This window comes from Sinocyclocheilus anshuiensis, unplaced genomic scaffold, assembly GCF_001515605.1.
Source record: "Sinocyclocheilus anshuiensis isolate Anshui unplaced genomic scaffold, SAMN03320099.WGS_v1.1 scaffold1199, whole genome shotgun sequence".
Taxonomy (NCBI): Eukaryota; Metazoa; Chordata; class Actinopteri; order Cypriniformes; family Cyprinidae; genus Sinocyclocheilus; species Sinocyclocheilus anshuiensis.
Genome location: NW_015540934.1, coordinates 253,950 through 266,451, shown reverse-complemented (window position 1 = coordinate 266,451; position 12,502 = coordinate 253,950). Strand labels below are relative to the sequence as shown.

Below are 12,502 nucleotides of genomic sequence, written 5' to 3'. Positions count from 1 at the left end.
TAGAGAGTGCTAGAGTTAGAGGGTCAAATAAAGATGGAAGCTTTTCGGATTGAGTTGGGCAGGTAATTCCACCAGGAGGGAACATTTAATTTAAAAGTCCGTGAAAGTGATTTTGTGCCTTTTTGGGATGGCACAATAAAGCGACGTTCACTTGCAGAACGCAAGCTTCTAGAGTGCACATAAGTCTGAAGTAATGAATTAAGGTAAAGGGGTGCAGTGGTGGTTTTGTAGGCAAAGTGGTGGTTTTGTAGGCAAACACTAATGCCTTGAATTTTATGCGAGCAGCTATTGGTAGCCAGTGCAAATTGATAAACAGAGGTGTGACGTGCATTCTTTTCGGCTCATTAAAAATTAATCTTGCTGTTCTGGATTAATTGTAAAGGTTCTATAGAACTGGCTGCAATAGTCCAGCCTGGACAGAACAAGAGCTTGAACAAGGAGTTGTGCAGCATGTTCCGAAAGAAAGGGCCTGATCTTCTTGATGTTGAATAAAGCAAATCTGCAGGACCGGGCAGTTTTAGCAATGTGGTCTGAGAAAGTCAGCTGATCATCAATCATAACTGTGGTCCAAGAACTGAGCCCTGAGGCACCCCAGTAGCTAGATGTCTCGACTTGGACACCTCACCTACAACATCTAAAACATCAAAGCATTGCCGAACAGTAACAAAAAATTGTGACACTTGCCTAACTAGATTTTAGTAGGATGACAGTAATTCAGCCGAAGATAACAGCTTTTCCAGTAACAAGACAGATTTCGAGTAAAAGCTGAAGTGTGACCAAACCTGTCTGAGCTGAGAATAACACGTCAGGTATTTATTCAAATTGCCAAGGCTTTACAGATGAGCTGCATACAGATAAAGCCAGACAATAACAGTGCTAAACAATGTACATAAATTGAAATATGAGAAAGAAATAGAAAATGTACAGAACAGAAATTTTACAAGAAAAATATAGAGAGAAATAAGGAAGAAGTTACACCTAAAAGAAAAATTTAAATACTACAAATGACAAATTAGAGTGAGACAGTAAAATGTGGTGGAAACTGACACTGCAGCAGTTCTTGTGTTCACCTAATAAGAAGGGCAGTTTTTGTAACCTATATTAAATGTTCAATTCTGTGGTAGTTTTGTTTTTCTCTGTGTGTTTGGTGCAACTACAACACTGTCTTGCTGTGTTCACAGTGGAAACCTTTCTTCCTGCGACAGCCACATTTTCCTGTGTCTGCTGGTTTCTATGGCAAAGTTGTGTCTGCTGAGTTTGCTGTTTCAGGTTTATTTTATTAGGATTTTTTTGTCACTGTGTAGACTGCCATGAGGTCAGACAGCATTGCATTTTATTTTACTTTGCTGTTATGTTTGAGTTTTCCAATCAGTTATAATATTATAGCATTTATGCTGTAATTTGAGTAGTTTGGCAGTATTGTACTGTACAAAAAGCACAATATGTTAAAAATGTCTTAGTGGTTTTGGCCCATACAATAAAAGACGTTAATATGATTACACTTTCTACCTGTCGGAAATCTAGAAACTTGAACAGAGAATAGGCATAATAAAGAAAAATAATCGAAAAGATGGTTAAACTTCCCAAATCTCCACCTGCCATATAATAAAACCCAAGCCCCAATAAAACATGTGTGCACGATGTCAATGTGTTTGAGGCCCAGTTTTAAATATGTTGTGGGCCATGACACAAAAATGGCCATTGTGGTTAAAACAAGTAAAATAAAGTTTTACCTTAAGGTAATAATAGGAACATTTAAAATTGGTCAAGCAAACAAACTCCTCAATTTTTGGACCATGTGAGATAGAATATACAGAACAGAGATGCCCAAACTTTTTACTACGAAAGGTCAATAATCTGTAATAAACCAAAACTAAATGCTGCATTATATACTATATTAAAATATACATAAAAAAAAAAAAATTCAAATTCACTTATATTCTCTACATGTAAGTGTAAATTTAAAACAAAAAAAGATAACTTTGTTTTGGTTGTATCTCTTGTGATGTGGCATGGCAGGCTGAAAACTGGTTTGCACTTCACAGAAGGGCCTGCAGGCTTCGTATTTAACTTTATTTACTATGGGGTTGCCTGTGGTAAATTTAGATGTATTAAATAGTATGTAAAATCAATGTTAATTTTATTGCAGCAGTGTTATGCGTGTGTTATCTAGATGGACTTGGAGTTTCAGCGGGTGCTGTTAAAAGTGCAGGAGTCTCTCACTGGCGATGAGGTGCAGGACCTGGTGTTCCTCTGCTCTGATCTGCTGAGTCTAAAAGACCTCTGCACCGTGAGCTCAGCCGGACAGCTGTTCAGTCTTCTGGAGAAGAGGAACCAGCTGTCATGTGAGGATCCGTCTCTGCTTCTAGAGCTGCTCAGGATCATGAAACAAAACAGCCTGATCCGCAATCTGACCTCAGATGATTATAAGCAAACCAACGGCACAACCTACAGTCAACAAATATCCCCATACAGGTGAGGATGCAGCTGTTAGTAACAGAGACGTGTTTGTTCAGGTCAAAGGCCAGAATGCTGACCTGGAAAATATCTGCTATCCAAAAAACGTGCAAGGTAATTAATGCAGTGAGGTTTGATATAGTGTCTTTTTGGGCGACTGTTTACAAGGAACCTTAAAAAGTTTTTATAGTTCCTTTGTAATACTCATAAGTATTTTTTCTGGCTTTCAGACAGTTGTTGTACGAGCGGTCAGAGTCCATCTGTGAGCAGGACCTGCAAAACATCAAATTCCTACTGTTGAAAACACTATCGCGCAAAAAACTGGAGAAGGACACGGTGAGAGACATCACATCTCTGCATGTGACAAGACTGTGATGTTTGACTAAACTTTCTATGAACAATCATGTGTTTTAGACATTGTTGCAGTTGTTTTTGGACATGGAGAAGGAAGACCTTTTGGGTGAACATAATTTGGACGTTCTGCAGAAAATTATAGCAGATATCAATCCCAGTTTAGAAAAAAGAATTATTCAATACAAAACGGAGCGTTATGAGCGTGAGTGACTGTTTTTGGATGAAATGTTAATTTGCCTCTTATATTTAAAATAAGCTAAACTATCATAAATCAAGACTGCAAGGAGATAAGTTGATTTTATGTGTGAAGTGTTAAAGAATTAAGCAATAATGCATTTTTTCTACATATATTTGCATTTTTTCCCTCTTTTTTCAGCAGGTGGGATGGTTATTGCTCAGGAGATCGGGAAGATTACTCCTGCTTCAGTATAACTTCATTCCCTTAATTTGCATTAATGCACATATTTTTGTGGATGTTTTACTCATCCCCATGTCATATTTCTTCTCTGGAACACAAAAAATATTTATGCTGGACGGGAAGATTTCCAGATTTTAATTGAAATCTTTATCTACACTACTTTTCAAAAGTTTTTTGTATTTTCTTAATGTGCTCACCAAGGTTACATTTATTTGATCAAAAGTACAGTAAAACAGTAATATTGTGAAATATTATTGCAATTTAAAATAACTGTTATTCTCTTTGAATATATTTTAAAATGTAATTTATTCCTGTGATCAAAACTGAATTTTCAGCATCATTACTCCAGTCTTCAGTGTCACATGATCCTTCAGAAATCATTCTATCATGCTGATTTGATGCTCAAGAAATGTTTCTTTTTATTATCAGTGAATATTTTTTTGTGGAAAACACAATACTATCCTTCAGAAATCATTCTAACATGCTGATTTGATGCTCAAGAAATGTTTCTTTTTATTATCAGTGAATATTTTTTTGTGGAAAACACAATACATTTTTTTTTCCAGGGTTCTTTGATGAATAGAAAGTTCAAAAGAACAGCATTTATTTGAAGTTTTCATGAAACATTATAAATGTCTTTACTGTCGCTTTTGATCAATAATGTGCCCTTGCTGGGAATAAAAAAAAACATACTGACCCCAAACTTTTGAACGGTAGTGTATATGGATGTATATGAAGTATTGTATGGTATTTTTGTTTGAGTTTTACAGCCTTTTGTGTTCCACCGTGATAAAATAGCCCTTACTACATGCTGTAAAACTTTGTCTCTTTCTGTTTTTGTTCTACAGCCCTCAGCACTGACATTACTGTCACCCGGTGAGTTTACTTTGCATGCTTTGCAGGAAGTAATCTTATAAGAAACTCCATGTAAAACAATGAACAGTTCATAAAAGCAGAAGTCAGTCCTGTAACTTATGTCATGCTGTATAGCTGGAATGTAAAAATGTGTGGTTCACTTTATCTGTATAAACAGATACAGGTGTCAGTATAAAGACTCAAAGCACTGGCATATTGGCTATTGAAACAAATCCGGAAATTACACCTTTAACATTATTCACAAAGGAATGGGAAATCATGCAAACAACAAACATTTTAAATACAAAAATGTATTTGTTTTCTGTTGCTCTTATTGACAGTTGGCATAATGGAGGAGCAGGTGGACAGACTTAGTCTGACTGAAGGTCCTGCTTTGATTAGTGGAGGTACTGCAGTAAATCTCCAATGCAGCATCATGTTTGATCCGTTTTTAGCCTAAACTAAAAAAAAAAAAGTCTCATCTCTATGTCTTAGATCAGTGCCAGAATTTGGATTCCAACTCAGTGATTGAAAACAAGAGCTTAAACTTGTCTGTGACAAGTCAGAATACAGAGGTAAGATCAATGCTTTTATAAAGTAGATCTTTATGCTGTGTTCAATACATGTTTAGCGTAATCAGCAGCATTTGTAGCATAATGTTGATTCTTACAAATTATTTGACTGATTTCTTTGCTAAGAGGTTACTTGAACAATAGAAGTGAATTACTTCTAATGAACCTGTAATGTACCTTTAAAATTTCTGCCTGCTGTTATCAGTTGTAGACCAAAATGTTCAGAATCAGTTCAAATGTTATACAATTTCTTTTTTTTATTGGGGAAATATATAGATTACAGATAAGCTTAACAGAAATCAAATCAGAAGTTTCTCCCGAGTTTTCCTTATGCAAACAATGATCTAACCAAGTTATAATTCCTTCTGCAGTTATTAAAGGTGCAGTAGGAGATCTTGGAAAATGCTAACTTTAGCCTGATAGCACTGAACGTGAACGTCCCACCCTCCCTGCAATCGCCGTCCAAAGCCACGCCCCCTGAACGCATATACGCTCACAGACCAGAATACCAGAGACAACATTACTACAATAGGCTACATCAGCAGTTCCCAATTCCAGCCCATGTTCCGAAGTGAAGTAAACTTCAATGGATTTCCCCTGCTCAGGGAGGAGGGAGCATGAACACTGTGTAGGGATCATATGGATCGGAAATCAGTTCATGCACGTAGCTCACTTCTTACGAGCTGGTTATCTGAATCGGGTGTGTTAACTAAGCGAGACATACAAAATATGCAGGGGGGCGGGAGGGGGCGGGGGGCGAGAAGACTGGAATTGGGAACCACTGGGTTACATCATGTGTCATTCACTGGTGAGAAAACTTTAAAAGTACTGCAATACCAGGAAGGAAGATCGGGTTGTTGATGTTTGTCTGCCATTCACGCTCCGTCTGCTCAGCGTGCGTGAACGTGCTGATGACGTATCCTGTCTGCACGAACCAGGTGCGCAGAGGTATGCTAATACATACATTGACAGATAGGTAGGAAAGCCAATTAAAACGCTCGGACCGAGCGTTTTGATTGGACAAACATTTCTTGGTCCTACGCCTTCCACAGAATATATAAATACATGCATAAATACATTTAGACCACTTAACTTAATGCTCATTCCATTAATGGTCATGCTTCCCCAGGGACCGGCCATCCACTGCATTGTGATGTGCTGTAATAGCAGCAACATACACTTTCAAGGTGGAGGGTGACAGCCTACGCTCCAACCTTTCTTGCAGGAAAGAAAGCACGACTCGAGCATGAGTTCTGAAAACCAGGTCCGGGTGGGCCAGAAAGGCGCAACCAACTGGACCTGTTCCTCGTCCTCCCTGACCTTGCACAGTGTCTGTGCGAGTAGGCTCACTGGGGGAAACGCATACTTGCGTAGAGCCCGAGGCCAGCTGTGTGCCAATGCGTACATGCCCAGGGGGGCCTGGGTCAGGGAATAGTACAACTGGCAGTGGGAGTACTCGTGGGAAGCAAATAGGTCCACCTGAGCTTCCCCGAATCGACTCCAGATCAGCTGAACCGTCTGGGGATGGAATCGCCCTTCTCCGGGGAAAGTGAGCTGTCGTGAGAGCGCATCGGCCGCATGATTGAGCTCCCCCGGTATGTGGACGGCGTGCAGCGATTTGAGCCGCGTCTGACTCCAGAGGAGGAGATGGCGGGCGAGTTGAGACATGCAACGTGATCGTAGACCGCCCTGACAATTGATGTATGATGGCTCGACGCACTGGCCTCTACGATGTCTCAGCATGGAGCGGAGCCAGTGTGGCGGACGCAAGAGGGCGCCCACGGCGACGAGCAGGCTGAGACACGGCCCGCGACAAAACGGTGGCAGCTGGAAGATCACGTCGGGGCAAGATGTGCTGTATGGCCTCAGTCTGCTGTTGTACTGCCGAGAACTGCTGGGCACAGCCCTCGACAGTGTCGCCGCACAGGCCAGCCTGGGAGATGGGAGCATCAAGAAAGGGAACTTTGTCAGCATCTCTCATCTCGACCAGGCTGAGACATAGATGGCGCTCCTGGACCACCACAGTGGACATCACCTTCCTGAGGGACCACGTCGTGACTTCCGTCGCCCGGAGGGCGAAGTCAGTCGCCGTGCGCAGCTCCTGCATCAACCTCGGGTCGGTACTACCCTCGTGCATTTGTTAAGGCCTTGGCTTGGTGAAATTGCAGGATCGTCATGGCATGCAGGGCAGAGGCAGCTTGGCCCGCAGCACTGTAAGCTTTGGCAGCGAGAGCCGCCGACAGCTTACAGGCTTTGGACGGGAGACACGGCTATTCCTCCAAGTGGCGGCGTTTTGCGGGCACAGGTGCACCCGCAATCGGTCTCTTCTCCTGGGGAATGTATACGCACCCCCTAGCCGCCCCGCCATCGAGGGTAGTGAGGACGGAGGAAGGAGACGAGCGGCTTCTGGCTGTAAAAGGGGTCATCCACGACTTCACGTCACTTCCTCACGCACCTCCGGGAAGAAAGGAACCAGAGCAGAATGCGGTTGAGAGCCATGCTCTACACTGAGAAACCAGACGTCCAGCTGCGAGCACTCAGGGCTGGGCGGTGTATTCACCTCCAACCTGATGCTCACAGCTGCCCGGGCAAGCACGGCCGTCAAATCTGGGTCCGATTCGGCAGTGGCGACAACACCAAAGGGGGGCAGCCCCGCCGAATCTTCATCCACAGAGGTCAATAGCCCATCCCCCGATGCTGCAGTAGTGGGGTAGTGACAGAGGGGTCTGCTCCTTTCCCTTTAAGAATGGAGAGACGCGATCGCAGCGTTGCCATGGTCAGGTACTTGCAGTGCGAGCATGAACCATCCATGAACGCGTCTTCAGCGTGCTAAATAACCAGACACGGAAGATAACGCTCGTGGCCGTTGTCAGACGACAGGAAACGACCGCATCCAGAAGGACACGGATGAAACGGCGTCTTTAAAAAGACACGAATCGTCCGTGATTTTCTCTTTTAGGAAATCTGCTCTTTTAGTTGAAGCACCCAGGGGAATCGTTGAAAGGGACACCACTGTTCGCGCCGTACCACCAACCAGAACAGCTTCCCGACATACAGCAGATGAATGGCTTTGTGGAGTATAACAGCTTTTCATACAACTACTCGGCTCTGAAGCAAAAAATCTAATGAGTGGATGCACGCTGTCGCCTTATAGACCCATGTGCACAGGGAGTGGCTCAGCATGCAAAATCCACTAGCCAATTCTCATTGGCGTTTTCTATTAAACTCAGAGATGATTGGGCTCCCAAGTGAGACCCCATAATGTCGTTCGACATAACTCGTAGTGACCGACAGATAGGGAACAAGTAAAGACTGTATTGTATGTAATTGGTGAGCACTTTTTTCAGTGTTTTGTTCTCTTATCAATCACTCACAAGTTTAGTTATGTAACAGGCACATTTACGGTACATAGTAATGCTCCATGTGCTACATTTTTACACAAAATTGGGTGTGTACTAAGCTTATTATTATTTTGATAAAGAAAGATTATCCATAATCGCTGATTGTTTATTATAACGAACGTCTCATCTACATTTCATGCAGAAGTAACTTTGGATGTAGGAATAGTCTGTAGTTGTGGGAAATGCCACTACCTGGTGTACCATACAAAGGCAGTTTCCATGTTAAGTTAGGGTTAGATGGTAGAAAATACATTAGGATGTCATGACCATATACAGAACAAAGAGAATGTATGTTGTAATACACTGATGAGGCAAAACATTATGACCGCTCATAGGTGAAATTAATACTGTTTATCATCTCATTTAAAGGTCTCATGTTAAGGTCTGGGTAATTTATATGGTAAATGAGCAACCAGTTGGTGCAGGAGAAATGGCCAGGAATAAAGATCTGAATGACTTTGACAAGGGCCAAATTGTTGTGGCCAGACAACTGTGTCAGAGCATCTCTGAAACAGCGAAGCTTGTGGGATACTTATGTTCAGCATTTGTAAGAACCTACTAAAAGTGTTCCGAGGAGGGACAAACCACAAATCGGTGGCTGTTGCGTCTGGACCAAACAAAACAGAATAGTCTTATGTGGTGACAATTTTAATGATGGCTAAAGGAGCAATATTCACGACACTGTTCACAATGATCACATCGCATAGCACCCTGATGCATATGGGCCTGTGTAGGTGCAGACTCTTCAGAGTGCCCATGAATGACCCCTGTCCACAGCCGAAAGCCCCTAGAATTGGACGGAACTGGACTTTGGAGAAGTGAATGAAGGTCGCCTGTTCTGATGAATCACGTGAATGGTTGTATACAACATGTCCACTGTTTACCTGTAATGGCACCAGGATAAACTGTGGAAAGATGACAAGCTGGTTGAGGGCCTGTGATGCTCTGGACAATGTTCTGCTGGGAAACCCTGTGTCCGGACATTTGTGTGGCTGTCAATTTGACACATGCCACCTACCTAAACCTCATTGCAGAGCAGTTACACCAGGGGTCTCCAGACCTGTTCTTGGAGGGCCGATGTTCTGCAGAGTTTAGCTCCAACCCTAATTAAACACACCTGAACCAGCTAATTAAGGACTTCAGACTCACTAGAAATCTTCATCGAATTGTGCTGAAGCTGGTTGAAGCTAAATTCTGCAGGATGTTGGCCCTCATGGCAATGATGTTCCCTTATGGCAGTGGGCTCTTTCAGGAGGATATTGCACCTGCTACACTGCACACTGTTCAGGAATGATTTGAGGAACATAAAGGTGTTGTCCTGATCTCCAAATTCTTCAGATGGTAATCTGATTGAGCATCTGTGGGATATGCTGGACCAACCAGTCCAATGCATGGCAGCTCCACCTGGCAAGTTAAGGACTTATAGGATGTGTGCTTAGTAATGCTTGATTGCAAAGAAGAAGACTGACCAACTGCAACGAGAGACTAGAAGAACAGTGTGGAGAAGACGTCAGAGGAAAAGCAATCACTGAAGACATCTTAGAAGGCTACAGGTGCTGCAGAAATTGGACTTCCTGTTACAGGATACAGACACCGTCACCAGAGAGGAGATGAAGATGCATGGGTTAAAACCACAACTGCTGCTGAAGAGTGAATGGATCGACAGAGACCATTGTTATATGTTCACAAAGATACTGGAAACCCTACTGAGGGCTTGTGAATTGTTTATTAGTCAGTTTTGCTCTATTCGACCATGATCTGTGCAGTTAACTATATTTTTGTATGTAAACTATATTATGTTATACTGGACTCTGTTGCTGACACCCCTGCTTAAATCAAACCAGGCATTCTCCACACTTCTTAACAGTTGTGCCGTTTGTGTGGTAGATCCAGCAGTATGAGATGAAGGGGGACAGGAGAGGATTCGGTCTAATCATCAACAACTATGACTTCCGTGCATGCACACTGGGGAACAGAGAAGGAACAGATATTGACAAAGGTTAGTGTAACAAACACACATATATAAACCAGTTATCAGGCACACACGTGCCAGTAGGCCAATCGAGTCTCCCTACAGTCAAACCAATTCAATATTTGTAAATATATGCGTATTTTGCAATAAACTTAAATATAATAAATAGTTTTTATAATATAATCACCATCTTTAAATTAATGTTGTGATTCACCTCATAGCTGGTTGGTTTGGTTCATGGCTTCTAAATCTTAAAGAATCTTTTGTAAAATCCCCATGGAGAAAATTAGTGGAAAAAATACTCACAGAACCAACTCAGCGAAAAAAAAGTGGGCAGGCACTAATGCACTCTATTGCACTGCAGAGAAATCTGGCCAAAAAATAAGAGTCATGCATTTGGTCACATGCACAAAGTCGCTGCTGTTGCATAACACTCCACTGTCCATTTGTGTCTGTACAGAAAGGCTGGAGGTTGTATTCAAGTGGTTGGGATTTGAGGTCCTGGTTGAACAGGACTGCAATCGCCATCAGATCCTGCAGGTGCTGAGGAACCTGGCTGCTCGTGATCACACGCCGGCGGATTGCGTTGTGTGCTGCGTGTTGAGCCACGGACGAGTAGAAGGCATCTGCGGGGTTGATGGAGAGATCGTCACCTTTAGGGAGCTGATAGAGACCCTGAGTCCAAATGAGTGTCCCTCTCTCTGCAAGAAACCCAAACTGTTCTTCATCCAGGCCTGCAGGGGTAACGACAATCAGCCAGCAGCATTTCCTCAAACTTGCTCAGAAGATGAGGACATGCTATTCAGCGATGCAGCTGTACCCAGAGACTCCATACCAGAGATGGCGGACTACCTGTTAGCCATGTCCACTGTACCACACTACGTCTCATACAGGGAAAAAGGCAGGGGAACCTGGTTTATACAGTCGCTCTGCCACAGCCTGCAGCTGCTGGTGCCAAGGTGAGCACGTCTTTCTAATGCCTTGTCCTCACTGGCTGTACTCAGAAGACTACACCCTGTCTGTTTAGACGCCATAGTGAATTCAACACAGATGAAAACGAGGCTGTGAGGGACAGACTTACAGTCTTTGCAATGGCACGAACTGTATAAATCTCCTAGATCACGCAATTTTCACAACTTTTAAAACTGTTTTATGGAGCTTTGGTCTACTGAAAGTTTTTTTGTTTTTTTTCTCAGAGTGATGTTTTAGCAGCTGAACAATAAGTACGTTGTTAAACAACAGCACAATCCATTGAACACCCTGTACTTCAGTGCCTCACAGCCTCGTTTTCATTCCTGTCAAAAATTAAATATGGCAATATCCTGACTATGGTCTGTAGCATACTATGGCATACTGGGTTTGGAATTAGGGTTGTCACTGTGTCAGATCTTCACTGCAGGATTACTGTGGTCAAAATAATCCACAATAATGATATTATTGCAATATCTGTAGAAAGTTTGAAAAAAAAAAAAATGCTATCAGCCAAACTGATCTTTAACTTATATATATCTTCATATAGACTGGGTTGTCTAACAACCCATAAGGGTCAGTCATGACCATTTCTGTTAAGGGGCAATATTTGAGACCTGAAATTAAGGACAGTTCTTCTAATTACCTTATTAAATTAAATATCTGTGCTGTGTTTTGTCAAATACTTAAATTTGACCAATTACTTCAATCAATCAGAATACTATAGACCTTGCTACAGATCCACTATAAACTACTGTTACCAATAAAGTTTTATAAACCTCAATAAAAGCCATCTCTACACTGGAAAGGTCGAACAGAAGCTGCATCTGACATGGCATTTATGTTTATTATTATGTTCAATGCTGTTCATAGCGCTTGTTACTGTAATAATCATTATCAGTGTCCTCTTTTTAGAGCTGCTTTACAGCAGAATTGAATTTTGTTTGCATCATTGAAACATCATTTTCCTGTTTAACACTGTAAATCTGCTTTGACACAATCTGTATTGCGATGTAAAAGAAAACGTGATTCATCAGACCAGGCCACCTTCTTCCATTGCCCCATGGTCCAGTTCTGATGCTCACGTGCCCACTGTTGGGCTTTCGGCAGTGGACAGGGGTCAGCATGGGCACCCTGAGTGGTCTGCAGCTATGCAGCCCCATACGCAACAAACTGTGATGCACTGTGTGTTCTGACACCTTTCCATCAGAACCAGCATTAACTTCTTGAGCAGTTTGAGCTACAGTAGCTTGTCTGTTGGATCAGACCACACGGGCCAGCCTTCGCTCCCCACGTGCATCAACCCTGTTGGCAGTTCACCACAGTTTCTTCCTTGCACCACTTTTGATAGATACTGACCACTGCAGACCAGGACACCCCACAAGAGCTGCAGTTTTGGAGATGCTGACTCTGACCCAGTCGTCTAGCCATCACAATTTGGCCTTTGTCAAACTCGCTCAAATCCTTACGCTTGCCCATTTTTCCTGCTTCTAACACATCAACT

The 12,502-nt window shown here is 42.5% G+C and overlaps 1 protein-coding gene across 6 annotated transcripts in view; it reads left to right on the top strand.

The window, feature by feature from the left end:
• The window catches only part of LOC107689487 (caspase-8-like), a 16,356-nt gene that overhangs the window by 2,727 nt on the left and 1,127 nt on the right, over nucleotides 1–12,502 (top strand). Inside the window, exons 2-10 of one of the 6 annotated variants that reach the window (XM_016487484.1) lie at nucleotides 2,174–2,475; nucleotides 2,688–2,793; nucleotides 2,872–3,013; nucleotides 3,191–3,237; nucleotides 4,078–4,105; nucleotides 4,426–4,491; nucleotides 4,580–4,659; nucleotides 9,945–10,056; nucleotides 10,490–10,988. In XM_016487484.1, coding sequence (XP_016342970.1) covers nucleotides 2,174–2,475; nucleotides 2,688–2,793; nucleotides 2,872–3,013; nucleotides 3,191–3,237; nucleotides 4,078–4,105; nucleotides 4,426–4,491; nucleotides 4,580–4,659; nucleotides 9,945–10,056; nucleotides 10,490–10,988 — 1,382 coding nt within the window. Of the gene's footprint in view, nucleotides 1–2,149; nucleotides 2,476–2,687; nucleotides 2,794–2,871; nucleotides 3,014–3,187; nucleotides 3,238–4,077; nucleotides 4,106–4,425; nucleotides 4,492–4,579; nucleotides 4,660–9,944; nucleotides 10,057–10,489; nucleotides 10,989–12,502 lie in introns of all 6 variants that reach the window. The other 5 variants (XM_016487482.1, XM_016487483.1, XM_016487485.1 and 2 more) reach the window with 5 other exon arrangements.